General features: G+C 38.4%; 2 protein-coding genes across 4 annotated transcripts; one reads left to right on the top strand and one right to left on the bottom strand.

The window, feature by feature from the left end:
* Positions 1–110: 110 nt before the first annotated feature.
* On the top strand, positions 111–6,189 carry LOC108691399 (protein BCL9 homolog). 2 transcript variants are annotated; one of them, XM_018199138.1, is made up of 7 exons: positions 111–1,023; positions 1,183–1,397; positions 1,732–2,017; positions 2,101–2,459; positions 2,545–3,010; positions 3,132–3,339; positions 3,458–6,189. In XM_018199138.1, the coding sequence occupies exons 1-7, from the start codon at positions 720–722 to the stop codon at positions 5,301–5,303; spliced, it is 3,684 nt and encodes a 1,227-aa protein (XP_018054627.1). In that variant the 5' UTR covers positions 111–719; the 3' UTR covers positions 5,304–6,189. The 2 variants fall into 2 exon arrangements, with proteins under 2 accessions (XP_018054627.1, XP_018054626.1); XM_018199137.1 differs by having other exon boundaries at positions 1,159–1,397.
* A 47-nt stretch (positions 6,190–6,236) lies between these two features.
* Positions 6,237–10,001, bottom strand: LOC108691401 (zinc finger Ran-binding domain-containing protein 2-like). 2 transcript variants are annotated; one of them, XM_018199140.1, is made up of 8 exons: positions 9,278–10,001; positions 9,035–9,087; positions 8,802–8,883; positions 8,100–8,418; positions 7,869–7,972; positions 7,760–7,801; positions 7,559–7,621; positions 6,237–7,312 (listed from the first exon to the last, which is right to left on the bottom strand). In XM_018199140.1, exons 1-7 carry the CDS (start codon positions 9,346–9,348, stop codon positions 7,579–7,581), a joined length of 714 nt encoding a protein of 237 aa, XP_018054629.1. In that variant the 5' UTR covers positions 9,349–10,001; the 3' UTR covers positions 6,237–7,312; positions 7,559–7,578. The 2 variants fall into 2 exon arrangements, with proteins under 2 accessions (XP_018054629.1, XP_018054628.1); XM_018199139.1 differs by lacking the exon at positions 6,237–7,312 and having other exon boundaries at positions 7,505–7,621; positions 9,278–10,000.
* Between the last annotated feature and the right edge of the window lie 6,646 nt (positions 10,002–16,647).

The raw sequence follows: 16,647 nt of genomic DNA, 5'->3' as shown, positions 1-16,647 counted from the left end.
CTCCGCCACCGCCGCAGCCGCAGCCGCAGCAGCCGCGCGCGACACACACAGCAGCAGCAGCAACAGCAGCAGCAGCAGCAGCAGCAGCAGCACCAGCAGCACCACTCACAGCACTCACAGCAGCAGCAGCAGCCGAAAAGGTGCGTGCCGTGTTGTGCCGTGCCGTGCCGTGCAGGTCGTGCTCGCGACTCGGTGACACTTGCGACAAACTTTCTCCCACGCGGACAAGTGTTACGGGACTACCGTCGCGCGCTCCGGCCCAGCTTCCAGCCGGTTCGCTCTAACGTAATCGGCCGTCCCGGCTAAACTTTCTCAGTTCTCACTTATTCAAGTGGCGAGGCTTCCCCGTAGCATCCTCTTTTATTCGCACAACGAACACATAATACATTCTCGCGCAATAGACTGCGATAGACTCGGAACCCGTTGTCTCTATGACGGATCTCATCGTGTTATCCTATGGGAAGTGACCACATGGCGATGCTTCGTGCCACGAACGGTTTCGTAGGTACCGTCTGGTGAGTGCGCGTGATCTACGGTCCACTGGGCGACGTGCATCTCAACGTTAACCTATCCTTTCTCTCCTCTCGTCTGTCCTTTCTCTCTTCTTTTGCTCACGCGACAACCAGGCATCGAGGACGCGAACCTAGTGCTAGTGGCCATGCGTCTTTTCCCGCTGTTCAATCATAACAGCAAGGTTTGACACGCTCGCTCGTTTGCGTATGCGGCAAGCTCCAGCCATGAAAACCGAAAAGAAGCCCAACGAGCCCAGCTGTTGTCCTCCTACCACCGTTGTCAAGGATGAGCCTGATGCCGACCCTGTTAAAATCAAGGAAGAAGGCACAGGTGGGACAGACGATGCGACTGGAGAGGATACCTCCGAGTGTCCGAGAGACCCTTGCTTGGATCCATCTAATGGTGAAGGTACAATGTCTGGGGAGAATCAGAATGCTAACGGGAATCAGCCCATCCTGAATTCGGTCAAGCAAGAGGGTGATCCTAACAATCCCACGGACAATTTACCTGGTAAGAATTAACTTAATTCATATCTGTAATTTTTCACTTTTTGTTCTTATTTATATGTATGTTAAGTGTATACATTTGTTTTCCTTCTCACACATGCCTTATATTAGATTAATCAAATTATCCTTTTTGCTGTAGATTATAGTGGAAATGTTATTACAGCGGACAGCATTCAACCACTTGTTAGTAATGTCGTGGGAAAACAGATGGGAACTAGTACGAGCAGCGGGGAAACTCAATATATGCAACAGTCGAGTCAAGTTTTTGTATTTTCTACGGCATTGGCGAATAAAGCCGCAGAGACAGTGTTGAGAGGCGAATATGATTCAATCATCGCTTATCATTGTGCACAACCAGGCACTAAAAAATATTTGGAGGTATTATACGCAGCGTTGAATTCTTCCGACAGTACTATAGATTTTCTATTACACACATTGAGCAGCTATTATACAAAATAAATTCTTAATTATAGAAAAGTTTATTATTCCATAATTCCTTATTGAAATATTACAGATATATATTATTTTCATACTTTATTTTTTATTTATGTAATTTATCTCTCAGTATTTCATTTATATCATTTTTAATATTAAATATTTCATACAAAATGTTACTTTTCGCAATTTGTCTTTTTAAATACATTATACATATATTACTCTTATTATTTATTTAATTACCATTAATATATATTTATCATTTTTATTCTTTTAGAAACATCCAAATAAAGTAAATCAATTTCGACAAAATCCTGCTCAATGGTTAAATAATCTTGCTATGATGAAACAGAAAGGCCATCAGGGAAATGCGAATAATACTTTCCCGACTGAACAACCCCCGGATTTACCAGCACTAGATCCAAATGCTCCACAATTTTGGAACGAACAACCTAACTTGCGAAACATAAATGGTGGAAACTCCCTCGGTAATTCTGAACCATCATTGGATGATGGAAACATAGACGTGCCTTGTCTTGTGCCGAATTCACCTGGTAATTCAGGTAATTTTTACTAAATATTTCATTTCTAAATCGATTATTAACATTTTACGTATGCAAAATTTAATGTGTACTATGTTTTACAGCCAACCCTCAACCCGCTAATAACACTACTATGGGCCACAGTCCGAATTTATTAGGTGGCACAACGAGTCCAGGTCCAGGAGGTTTACAACCATCTCTCCAAGGTGTCAAAGTTCCAGATGAAAATTTGACGCCGAAACAAAGGCAGCACAGAGAAGTTCAACTAGCGACCTTACGAAAAATGCAAATGATATTATTTCCCGGTCACAAGGAGGATCAAACTGGCAATGCTTTAACAGATGCGGCTCAAGGAGCGACGTGTCCTCCCACGAATGTTCCTCCTGTAGGTGTTCCAAATCAATGTTCTCCATCTATGGATTGGCATAAATTACAGCATCAATTTCTTGATGGAAAAAACAAGGTATGCGTAATAAGTTTAATTGAATAAATTATTTTTCGTAACAAATTACATATATGTAGATGCACGTATACTTATTGTATTATAGGCAACTGTCGGTAATCCTGGTGCAGTACCATTGCGCGGTACCAATATGGTTGGAGTACCGCGAAGTCAAGGTCCGCCACCACCGTATCATCAAACAACTCGATCCGCCAGTGTTCCAATTGCAATTCAAAGTCCGAATCCATCGTCACCCAACAATCCTACCAGCAACCTATCGCTACCATCACCGCGCGCAAGTTCCGCTCTGAATTCACCAGCGGACTGCAACAGACAGTTCCAACTTGGTAATCAGAGGACCAGCCACCTGCCAGGACAAAGCCCGACAAGCCAGGACTCTCCAAACCCGACGGTTGCCACGGCAGCCACAGCAGCTGTTTCAACGACGCGATTGAATCACAGCAATCCAGGAACACCAGTGTCTCATTCCCATATTGCTGCTCTTAGTCCTAGTGGTACTACTGCTCAAAAGGATACTTCCCTCGATTTTCCTACCAATCAACAACCAAACGGTAAGTTTACTTGAAGACTTTCTTCTTTGTAAAGATTTTTCACTGGTTCGAAGTGTAATTTGATATAATGAAAATTTTGTATAATTTATAAATTAAATTTGTGTGTCTCTTTTCGATTTAGTGGACGGTATGTTTTGCCGAACACTACAATCTTTAGCTCAACAAAAGCAGCAACATGCTGGGAACGTTAATGCATCGGCCGTGAAAGAAGCAAATCTAATGCCAGTACCGAGTCCTCATCAACTTCAATACCTTAGCACATTCGAAGGGCAGGAACTAACTATTCAGAAACAACCTAACACGAGTCTAAAAGATGGCAATTCATCTACGTAAGTACCCTCATTCTCTCATTTTATGGAGTAATATCATTTGAAAAATATCTCAGTTAATGTAATCATACATAAAACTTGCGCAAAACTATAATATTTTTTTTCCCATTGACAATAGGAATACCGGTAGTTCTTCGGAGATGCCCAACAGAATCTTGCCAGGAAGTCTAGATAGTAACAGTCAATTTCCTACTAGATCGGAGGGCGCGAGTCCTGTACAAATGGATAGCATGAGCCGAGGCTTCACGGGTTCTCTGCACAGTCCTCACACACCGCACACACCACATACGCCGGGTAGCGCCGCGCCGCATACTCCAGCGGATCCTGCGAAACCATGCAACAAATCCAGTGCAAGCGCGCAAAGTAGTCCGACGCCGCACAACACCAGCATGCCCGACAGTATGGGTCCACCGCGAACAGTACCGGCATCGCCTACCATGAAACCCGATACATCTCCACCGTCCGTAAAAGATGTTCAACAGCAGCAACAGCAAACGCAGTCGCAACAATCACAGCAACAACAGCAGCAGCCTCCACAACAACAGCCTACGGTGGTAAATCCGAATAATTCTGGGAATACGACAGTAGTGCCATCGTTGAGCGGCGGTCCCACCGGTGCTTCTTTCCCTTGTGGCAGGCCGTCCATAAACGTGAGTCAACCATCTGACAACGTGCCTCTCAATCCTAACAACATTGGCGGTCGACTTGGTGGCTTGAACACCATGGGTACGAATTTTGATCCGATAACGTCCTTGGCGCAGATGAGCCAGCAGCTCACGAATACGGCGGCTAGCAATTCGCTGGGCAACGAGCCCATGCATTCCGGTAACGCTGTTGGCATGATGCCGTTTGGCAATCCACATGCCGGCATGCATATGATGCAGATGGGTGGTGAAATGAATGGAAGCTGTCATATGGGTGCAGCCAGTGGTGAACCTGGTAATGAGGTCGGCGGTATGTGTATGGGTCTTGCGGGTCCTCCAACGAGTTACAGCCCTACTACTTCGCATACGGGCAGCCCCGGCGGGGTTCCCAGCAAGATGGGGCATCCTGCTATAATGGGTGCTCATGGGATGATGGGAGGCCACTCTGGTGTTGGTGCAGCCGGCGCTGCTTATCCTGGCGGTGACCCTGGACACGCGCCACCGCCAAGATTGATAACGGGCCACGGAGTCGCAGGGCCCAGTCCCTACAACGGCGCAAATGTTCAAGTAAAGCCGAATGCACCCAATACCATACAATACTTGCCGGCCAGGCCAAACGTCGGTCATGCACCTCGGGGTCCACCCAGTTTGGATTTCCTTCCGCGATTTACCAATCCACTGTCCAATCTAGAGTCAAAAATGGGAGGGACGCCCTCTGTAAACCTTCAGTACTTCCCGAACGGTTGTATGCCGAACAACATGGGGGGTCCGCATGGCGGTATGCCGTCCAATATGAATGCCGCCGGGATCCCTGGTATGGGTGCCTCACCCAGAATGGATGGACAATCCATGAACACCTCCGGCACCATGCACCCATCAATGAGACCGGTCGGCAATATGCGACCGCAACCCAACTTGATGCGGATGCAGCATATGGTAGGAGGCGGCGTCTTCCCAGGCGGCTCTATGGATTCCGACAAAGTCTTCCCGCCCGATATGGTATCGCAAAATCTATCGAATCAACCGAATCCAGGCATGTACGGCGTATCCGGCAATAAGGCCAGTCCGATGGGATTGGGGCCACCGCCTGATGCTACTCAGCCTCTACCGCCGAGCATGGGCGGCGCAACCAGCAATTTCAAAACTGGTCCATTCGTCGGAAGCGGACCCAGCATGTCTGACCCAAATTATGCTCAACAGTTTCACAACTTCCAACAACAGCTTTATGCCACTGGTACCAGAGGCAGCGGGCCGCCGCATCCTAATTTGCATCCACCGCCGAACTCACACTCGCATCAACAATTTTTCATGCCGAAGTGAACGCTGCCCGGTATTGATCCATATCGTAATGATAACGATGACGAGAACGAGAATGACGGGAACAAGGACGATTTTTATGGTGGCCTTTCATCCCTCTTTTTCTCTCTTTCTCAATATCTCTTTTGCTCTCTTTCTATCTATCCATCTATCTTTATCTCTTTCGTCTATCAGGGATGTTTCTATTAATCATGCAAGATATAGTTCTGGAAGTGTAAACTGTGCTAGCGATGTTACGAAGGACAGAAAGGAATATGAATATCAGTGAGCATCGCTGAACATCACATTTTCAAAGATAATCTTTACGACTGACGTGCGACGAAAATTTTAGTTGACTTTTGATTTGTGTATAACGTTTACGTATGTGTTAAGCGAGATTTTTTATTTTTTTTTTCTTTTTAATTTCGGATCACGACGTACGTCGTGTTTCCAAATCTGTTATCTTGATGTCTTGGAAGTGTCGTTTCGAACCGAAATCTTCCGGAACTATTTGTAAATCGTAAATGTTAACGAAGATGGATGAATATTATCCCTCGCGTTCGTGTAAATACTGATGTACAATCTGGTTTTTCTTTTTTTTTTTTTTTGTAAGAGTCGTTACTTCAGATCAAGAATCATATTGCTAGATTAAGAAATACGTTACTACCGCTCGAGTGTAAAAAAATAAGAGAGGAAGAAAACAAGTGAAATCTCTCCTTTTTTTGCTCTTTGTTCATACTGGTTACTTGGGATAAAGTAATCATATACAAAAGTGCATGGTATAATGAGCAAGAGGATTTTGGTACGCCGGTGCCGTAATTCATCCTTCCTTTATCACTAAAATACTTAAACACAGTCAAACAAGCTCAAATTTATTATTGTACATATATACCATATACATATTATACATATTATATATATTATATATATATATATATACCTGTTGCAACATAATCCTTCAATATCCCCAATACTCCTTCATCGATCCCCCCCTCCTCTATGACCAACTCTGTGCATAATCATGACTTCCTCCCTTCCCTCCCCTCCCCTACCTGTAGTTTACAATATAAGGAAAGAATTAATTGAACTAAGAACAATTATGTTGTTGATGAATGATTTTTATTATAAATGAAAAATAAAGATATTTACAAGAAGTCAGTACGATATTTGATCGATAATCGTTTTGCGATTCAAGAACGGCCGTCGGAGTTCACGACAAGTCCATATCTGCAATGACGCGGGACACGACTAATTTAAAAAGCGCTACATTTTCAAAGTGAGCAGGCTGTTTCTCAACTTACTCAAATCTGTGATAGTCAAAGCAAGATAACGTATCCTTTCCTTTTGGTCTCTTCCAAAAGATGCAAAATACATATCTGTTTGGGGAATGATTCTTTAACTACACTTGACGATTGTCCACTTAATGCGAGCATTATGCATAGATAAATGATGTAAAAAGAGAGAGAGAGAGACACAAGGGGACAAAAGAAGAAAAAGTTAGGTTTCTTCAGGCAATTTGAGCAATGTGAAGCAGTGACACGGCTACATCGATATAGTTATGTTTGTGATAAAAGTAATAGGAATTTTAGAACACTGCGACGACGGGGCTTGCGCAGAGCGTTGACACCATCTATTACAATAGGAGTAAGATCTTTTTCTACAACGTCATATTTAGCTTGTAAAACGAGCTGTGTATAATTTCTTCTATAGATTCATGTTGAAATTATCAATCTCGTATCTCGCTAGCGAAACATACTACTTGCGCCGAAGTAGTTTTTCATAAACTCTGCAATCGTTAAAACAACGATATACCCGCGCAAATAGGAGACCTACATTTCGCTTCCTTAGGAATCAACGAAGCTATGAGCTCAATTATAAATGTAAAGCTTATTGTTAGTCGATTTCCCTTTGTAATAAGTCACACATTATCGGCCACTTTATATCCAAAGGTGCATACTAAATTACTAAAACTTGCGTTGTGTATATTTCTTAGTTGCCGAGCACTGGTTGCGTTCTTTCATCTCCTGGTTCACCTGTAAAAATTCATATGTTGAATGAGAAGAACGCTTGCGCTTCTTTCTTTTGCTAAATCAACGCTAATCTTTCTACTCGATGTCTTTACGCGATATACTGAAGATATAATCGCAATAAAAAGCAGGTTATACTTTAAGTCTTAAGGATCTGGAACTATACATTATTTTAGCAAAATTCATCACATTGTATGCTGTCTGCAACTCTGATCATCATAATCAATTTTATACCCGAAACCCAAGTCAAACCTGTCCTTCTGTACAGCCTTTCATTGGTTGGATGTGCCTGAATCGCGCCGATCATCTCCGTTTCTGTAAATAAGTTTCATGCCTTATAATAAACGTTTTTGATACAAATGTCGTTAATTTAATAATATAAGAAAGCATTGTTAATTATGTTGATTGAGAATAACGGATATATTTTACATTGCATTACCGCTATTAATTTACCTTGACCGTTGTGCTTCTGAAGATATAGTACTTCCGTTTGTACTGAAAGATAAAAATTCGCAATAACATTTACAAAAATGGATAATAACGTAATTGTATGTACACTTACCTTTTTTTTGCTGGTGCAAAATCATCCCATTCACTAAGGTCGTATTTAGATAAATCACCATCTTCCTCTTCCTCTTCTTCCTCCTCGTCATCTTCCTCTTCTTCCTGTGATTTATAATATCAATTACATGTCCGCAATGTATTTTAATCAATGCTATATTGAAGAGCGTGACTTATCAAATTCTATCACACTTTTCAAGTCACGCCACATTTAACAGCATAAAAACTTTACGTTTTCTTCTTGCTCTTCATCTTCATCCCTCTCTTCCTTGTCTCTAGATTTACTACGCGGGCTGCTGTACTTGGAATCTTTCGAGTCGTCGTCGGAATTCTTCTCTAATTTTCGCTTTTTTTTACGCCGTCCGAACTCATCATATTCGTCGTCCTCATCTCGCCTCTCCTTATACTCGACAACTCCTCGATCGTTATACCCACCTCCATATCCTGTGCGTTCCTCTATCTCACCGAATTTCGGGGCGTTGCACATGTTACACTGTTGTCGGCGAGCCCAGTTTACGTTACCGCATTTACTACATTGCCAATCGTCCGCGCTGCAATTTTTTATACTTTGCATATATATTTATATATGTACATAGTTTAACAGCTTGAAGAGATATTGCAGAAACACAATAAAATGTAAATGAACATTCTATACTTTTATTACATTGTTTTTTTAAATACATGTTTAATATCCAGAATGTTAATATTTATTCCAAATTCATCATACATGATCGTTATTTAACAAATAATATCTTTTTGTATGCACAAAAATATTAGCTTTATTTGAAATTATCATAAATCCTTAATTTTTATCCTATTTTTCATAACAACAGTTGTTATTTATATCTATTAATTGCATAATATATAATTTGCGTACAAGTAATTGATTTCTACATATTGTTTATTACTAATAAAAGATAACTGTAAACATTACCTAAATAGGCCTCTACTTTTTTCCGCGGCTGCTTTTCCAATTTCCTGACCCAATTTTTTCTTTTTCGGGCATTCACCTCTATCTGCATCAGATCAAATTATATAAGTAAAATGTCTAATATTTTATATAGTAGATGCTCGGAATGCTACTTGTACTTTTATGTATCTAACATGCAACTAGCATTCTATGTTTAATATAGACTATAGTCACTACACAACTGTACAGCTGCATACCTTTCCCACAGCGATTGCAGGAGTTACGCCTGGCAAAATTTATATTGGCACATCTGAAAAGATGAGAGGGGAAAATCATTAATGGATCATTATTCAATTGTAACGTACGCGTCATACGCGAATCTTGATTTAGAGAAATGGAAACGTAGTTGCAGGGGAAAAGGAAGCGTAATCGAGGATACGAATCGTCATCAATGGTTATTCGCATCAGCGGCATTAACAATAAATACGTTAACTACGTACTGGGAGTCAGGGCAGACCCAGTCGCCGTCGTTGACGCCACGCTGATTCTCGTCGTCGACCTTGCCGTCCATATCCGCTGTCGGAGCGATATCAATGTCGCGCGTTTACTCCTCGGAAGCGGACTCCGAATCGAAGTCCGATTCCGCGTCGTGCTTCGCCACGCGAACCTTGTGCCTAACCTTGAAGTTCGTTCGTGATAACGAGCGACGTATTGTTATTCCGTGGCACTATCGTCGTACTTTACAATAGTCACTGGCGATCGCTGTCGCAATTACTGCAACTGCATTCCAACTGCAGTACAACACGAGTCTATTGAACAGTGATGCTTACGACAAGTGGCATTAGCTGATATCAATGGAAGATCGTCAGCGTATGTGCGTACACGAGATACACGAGAACACGAGTGCCGACGAGTGCATGCGAATTGGACGAGCGCGCCGTGATGTCTGGCAGCTGGCTGTATTGGGCTGCATGAGATCATAAGCTGTATCTGGTGTCTCTGATGACTGGTCTGGCGCAGAGTACATCGCGCACGGGCGACATGGGATGGGACGCATCACGCTCACGCATAGCGGTGTCGAGTGTCGACACCGGCGACACTCTATGACCCTATCGTGAGGATTCACCAGGATTCAAGAAGAAGAATCCCCTACGTCTATATATTTCTTCAGCTCGTAAATCCCCTATTCTGTCTTGGATTCCAATTCTGGTGGATTCGTGAATTTTCTACACCTAATCGCGCATGAAAATATATTATTTATAAACATGATTGTTATTTATGTATATAGATTCTAATATTTTACAAACATTATTATATGTATGTACGTTATATATAATTTTATTTATACTATACTTATGTAAGAAATATAATTACAGCACATATACCTATATATATATATATATATATAGATAGCTGATTTAACAAAAGAGGAGCAAGTGAATGCAAATGGAGCGAGGGATTCACTCGTACTTAAAATGAAATAAATATATATTTGAAGTTTGGCGAAAAGCGAAAAAGAAATCAATCTGCATTTTCAATGCAGATCAGTGAACAGAACAGACTTCATGTTGATTCATATTTTTATCATTACGCAGGTATCTCTCAGGATCTCGCAATTAGCGAAATATTTATCATGACTTACTTACAAAGATTTGCCTTCGAGGCAATTTCCAACGTTTCTCTGCATGATTTTCTAGAATTTTAGAAACAGATCTATGATCACTCCTGCCAGTTTTCTGTCTTGTTAAAACAATTATTGATTTAATTCTCATATTTTTGCGAATAATAAAGATCGTATCTATTTTTCTCTCTTCTTCCATGTTCTTCTACCCTCGTGAGGAATAACCGGTGACGTCTCCTGGAAGAATTGCAAGCGCGAGAATATCAAATATGATTATATATACAAGCGGATCTACCAGGAACACAGGGACTGACGAGAACCGAGTGACGAGAGTACCCGTTTTGCCCAAAGTAATTTATTTGTTTCATTAAAAACTTAGACGTTGGAATGCGACTTCTACACATGTGACGGGTATAATATGTAAAACTAAACGCTACGATATTTATATTTATAACTATATGCTTATTTCTTTACGATTCCTCACTGGTCAACGCAAATATATATATCGTGTATATGTTATAATAGAATAATAGCAATTTATATACACACACACACACACACACACACACACCACACACACACACACACACACACACACACACACACACACGTAAGTATGTATATATGTATATACTGTTCAATAGCGATAATTAAATCCTCCAATGCATTAACTACCGCGTGCTGAACTTCTTCCTCTACATTGATTTTTCTTTTACAAGCGAACATTCGATTGTCGAGTCAGGACACGATACGCACGCAATATACAAAGGGCGAAAAACAAACGGAGAGTAAAATATTGTAAGTTACATCCTTTAGGAATTCTTTTCCCAGATTTATAAATGCCATTCCAACTATTAATAGCGTTCAGTACGTTCAGTAAAAAAAATAGCTTTGTAATTGTTATATGATTCTTTAATATAATTGACCTTAATTCCTCACTGGATCTAAATGTATAAATTAATCATAATCAAAGAATCTTACAATTGCAAAGTTGCTTTTCTTGCTGAATGCAACTATTATCAATTGATTGGAATCAAAACGATATTAATAACTCGTGGAACACAAGTTAACAGTGAACGCTTTCAGCAAGAGACACAGTGTAAAAACATAGAAACGCATAGAAAAACGTAAGACAGTAAGATATGTAAAACAGTAAGCGATTAAGCCAATGACAATAGAGAGAACATAGGGTAATAATCTTACGTTCTCTACCGTGATTGACAGATTCGCTTGTTGGTGACAACTTATTTCTTTATCTTTTTATACAGTGAATCCTTATTTTCTAATGTTAAACAAAGATGAAGTGATCGTTATATTACACTGTCTCTTGTTTAACAGCACCAACGTTACATTAATGTCAATAATCTCTTCAACAATATAACTGTTATATATAACATGTGATATCTTTCACAATAAATTATTCGTAGTTTTTATATTTTATCAATATATGACAATTAATATTCCTGTTAAAAAAATGCTTTATAGCATTTTTCGAAAAATTATTATATAAATTGCTTGTACAATTTAATGAGTGATATTACTATTCTGATTTTGCCATGCTCATTTTAAGTTTCTGGAGAAACATTTTCGGCACGCGATATGCAGAATCAGAATGTATATAAATTTATATAAAAAATATATAAGATCCATTCGACCGAATGTAGGATTCTTCCCATTAAAAATTACATTTATATTGTCAAGGAAACTATAATATTGATGTAATGTTACTGTTAGCTCGTGTTAAATATCTCGTGGAAATATCATTTAATGCTAACCGTGATCAGAGAAGAATTTGCAACTCTTTCACTTCTCTCTTTCTTAATCAGCTCTGCGATTAGTATTCAATCATCCGTTGTATGTCATTCCTTGTGTCCTATCTCGACGTTTACGTCCCGACCCGTCGTCGCATCACGCCGTACATATCGAGTGTCTAGAAGTATATTTACAAAAATATACAAAGCGATTACAGTTTCGCCCGAGCAAGTTTCGGTGTATCGATGCAAAATTATCGCTTCTCCTTCTCCCGGTCCCCCAGTGTCCCCGTTGTGTCGCAAGGAGGGGGTTATCATTATACATAATATCCTTCCTTATGCATATCTATTTTTTTCTTTTCTTTTTACACAACGCGATGAACGGCTACTCTGAGGGATCGGTCGCTCGTCAATCAACGAGGCGATTATCAAAACAAAGTACTTTCAAGCTAAGAGTGAGTTTGCGGGGATTTGCAGCAGCACAAATTAGAGAGGACGAGAAAGAGAGATTAAAACGGGATAAAATCAACTATATTCCATTCTTTTTTTAGACTTCTAAGACCCGTTACTTTTATTTTAAGTGAAACATAAAACTCTTTCTATCTCGTTTTAAAACCGAAAAGAGACAGGGACAAAGAGAGTTTTAAGCCACGCTTAAAATTAATATTAGTGCAACTTAAGAATTGCAAATTGTATTCCTCATTTGCGTTTAGAAATTAATAACTGTTAATTTCTAGACCTATTCTTTTTAATTGAGCTTCTTGCACGGTTCATTTTTTTTTCAAATCGAAAGAAAAGAAAGATGAATGACAACCACATGGGGTTGTCATAAATTCCTTATCCTAAGACACTTTTCTCTGGTTTTCAGACAAAATTTTATAATTTTTTTATGCTTCTAATATTTTGAATTTTTATATTTTCTGATTTGGAAACCGTCAAATATTTTTTAGAGAAAGTAATTTAATATGGTAATGTAAATTACTATTAATTGCTGATTACTGGCTGATTAAACTGACACTGCTTACATTTAATTAATAATAATACAAAATTATAGATGTGATGTATGCATATTAAACTTCTTTCAAGAATTTTATTTTTCCAGAAAATTTTAGAAAATTCCTTGACTTTTTCCTGATTTCCTTGGCTGTTTTCAATTTTCCTGATTTCCAATTGTGTAGCAACCCTGAAGAAGGACTCCTAAAAAGGACAAATCTTCTGTTTAACTGAAAAAAAGGATTGGTTTTGAACGATATCGTTTAACACATTTCACGATACCTATTTTATACGTACAATGTAAGATTACACTTAATTGCAGAAACTAATACTGTAACCAATTTTACTATAATGTCTCTCAAATTGTTATCAATATCTGTTTTCTTCTTTTTAACAGAACGAAGAGCGCTTTCATAATTATCTTTCTTTTTACAATGAATCAATATATCAGTCTTTCTTTTTACGATGAAACAATATAACAATTATGACTCAAGCTGTGCTTTACAGTTCGTTATAGTGTTTATTTTCTGTTATACATATTCCGTTTTATGTCTCTGGAAGATATTAATTATCAATTATCAAACGATTATTCGACATGAAAAAAGTTGATCAAATTGGTCATAGAATCTGCTTTGCACTACAATTTTTTTCCATTCGAAAGAGACGCGTTATCGCGAACGTTGGACGATCGATTCGAGCTTTATTTTATGATAGAAAATCAATTACGCGGATTATACTTTTTTTGTTTAGTTGACGCTGCCCCCAAGATTTTATACATTCAACTATCTATTGACAAGAAGAATATTATTTCTAAATACGAAATCGAAGGTCGCGAAATGATAAAATCGACTGATTTATTTATTCTCGCCAATTTATCGAGTCTATTCTTTTCGACATCACTTTTTGTATTTATACTTCTTGTGTGTAAATTAAAATAAGAGCGCAGTCAAGCTTGTTGAAGAAGGAAGAATGAAAGAAGATTCTACGATGAGAAAGTGTAGTAACTACAAGGAATAGATCTATTATCATAGACCATTTCGTTTCTATCTCGATAAAAGGAAACTTGCAAATATTCTTCTTTATTCCTTCTGAATAACTCTTGGCGACAATACTAGAAGAACTAACTGCCAAAGTATACTCTTTTGATTTTGCATCTTTGCGTCTCTCTATCGTGCTCTTATACCATGTATGTAATTAATGTAAACTTAATTTTAGCTTAAACTCTGTTCTACATATCGATTCCAAAAATTATGTCTGTCTGCTTTTTTAGTTTCAATTCAAACTTTTATAATTAAATAACCTTCATAATTCAACAAGCAGTTTCTCTACTCATTCGTCAGTGTATATTCTGTTATTCTCTTAATTTAATATTTGCATTATGATCGAGATTTTTGAAGAAAATCTGGCTATGCTTTTCGTTGATACATGACGAGACTTTTCAACAATCTACACTAGTTCCAATATTTTACAATTATTTACACAGATGTCTATTGTACAGTTTACAAGACTTTACTTTCTCTTTCGTGAAAGAAAATTTGCTCATTGTTGCTTTCCTTCTCTTTATTTCTCTCTTTCTCTCTTCCTCTCTTTTTCTTCAAAAACTTGCGTGCGTGATGAAACGTTTGGGAGCGAAAGCAACACGTCGATACGTTCGTGTTAGTTGTTACTAACTAAAATTTACACTTGTACATACATACACGCGCATACAGACGCACACAAACACGCGCACACATACGCATGTGGAAATCAAAATTTATCTTTATAGATCGGGTAAATGATTGGTGGTTACCAGTACAGTTTTACTGCAACAAACAGAGCGAAGGCACCTTAAAATATCAAGTGGCGTATTCAGTATCCAGCACCTATGATTATTTAGTTTCACCGTTACTGCTTCGAGTGAATAAGTCCAAGGGAGTTTGGGCTCAATCGTAAAAAGAGAATTCTTGATTCGAATTTCAAAAAGGGTCACACTGATTGATCCCAGCCTCCTTTAATGGAGAGACATATACGGATCATTCTGCTCTTAATTTGGTCCTTTTTATCTCAGGAACGTACCATTGGGTGTTTTCTTAAGTAATTATCCGCTTCGTCGTTTGTCGAATTTCGCGTTTTTGGGATTTATTTATCTCATTCGCGTGAGTTTTTTTGTCCCATTCGTCGGTCTCAATCCGCCGAAAAACTCATTCGTCTCATGACAATGAGTGAAAATGAACTTCGGAAAAGGTTTCCGGGATAGAAAAGTGTCTAAAAAGAAGTCTTTCTCTGTGGGCGAATAGGTTCACCTTTAATGATCTTATTGGATCATTGCTGACTTTAGGCACCTACGAGTCTATGGAACTAGAATTTATTTTACACACATTCCATCGTTACGGTCAAACGATTTTTTTATATAGTAAATCGCGTGTATTCTCTGCAGCCGCAGATTACTACATACGCACCTTTTATCTGTGTACACTTTCGTCGTACTCTATTACCCAGTATAAATACACTTTATTTCTTCATTCGTTCTGTTCTCGACTTCTTTTGCGAAAAAAATAACAATAAAAAAAGAAATTGCTTACGCCGCACAAACATATTTATTTAGAAGTCACAAAAATTGGTTGAAATTATTTTTAAATAACGCAATTACAACTGAAAATTAAACTAATCTTTTTTTATTTCTCGACTTACAAGCATTTTGTTTCCGTATATATTAAAAACGTAACCTGAAGGAACTAATATAAACGTGAAGTGAGAATGAAATAGCTATGTTAGAGTTCTAGAAATGTTAGGGTTTACATGTATAACGAAAGCGTAACACAACGTATACATCGACATTTATATTAATGTCTCTCTTATAATAGAATCATAATAACATGTATCATGCTAATACGACAAACTTACAAAATAAAGTATACGGCAAATAACAATATAATCATTATTGTGTATGTAACAAAACATAATATTTAATAACGAAAAAAAATGTTTACTGTCACAAACGCGAGGCACGTTAAATATATACAATTTTCCGTCAAGATCTGATATAAAACTTAATTTTTCTCTGTGATATTTAAACAGAACTTGCAGAAATCGTCGATTACCTTACTGGCGTTTCTTTAAAATCGACAATTTTTGAAATATGTTCTAGATAAATCTCATTTTTAAAATGTTCTTGTTCGTGTGCTCAAATAGAGAAAATATCATTAACATTTGTGATATCTGTTGCAATGTTTCACTGTCAAATCATTTTCATCTGCGAAGGCGACGAAGTTTGTATGTCTGTTAATATGGTTTTAATGACTTAGCGAGAAAAAAAAAGAAAAAGGGACTTTACCAATTAATTAAAATATATTTTATGCCTCTCGCGAAAAGATGAGATACCTATTGGCGATACCTATCCACCAACTAGCACGTTAAGATATTCTTAATATTTAGCTATTACTGGATAAGATAAACTCTCAACAGATAATAAGTGACGTTATCAAGTCAATAACTTATCGCGACAATTTTGCGATGTATATACCAA

This window comes from Atta colombica, unplaced genomic scaffold, assembly GCF_001594045.1.
Source record: "Atta colombica isolate Treedump-2 unplaced genomic scaffold, Acol1.0 scaffold46, whole genome shotgun sequence".
Lineage (NCBI taxonomy): Eukaryota > Metazoa > Arthropoda > Insecta > Hymenoptera > Formicidae > Atta > Atta colombica.
The sequence above is the reverse complement of the archived record's forward strand: the minus strand, read 5'-3'. Positions and strand labels throughout refer to the sequence as shown.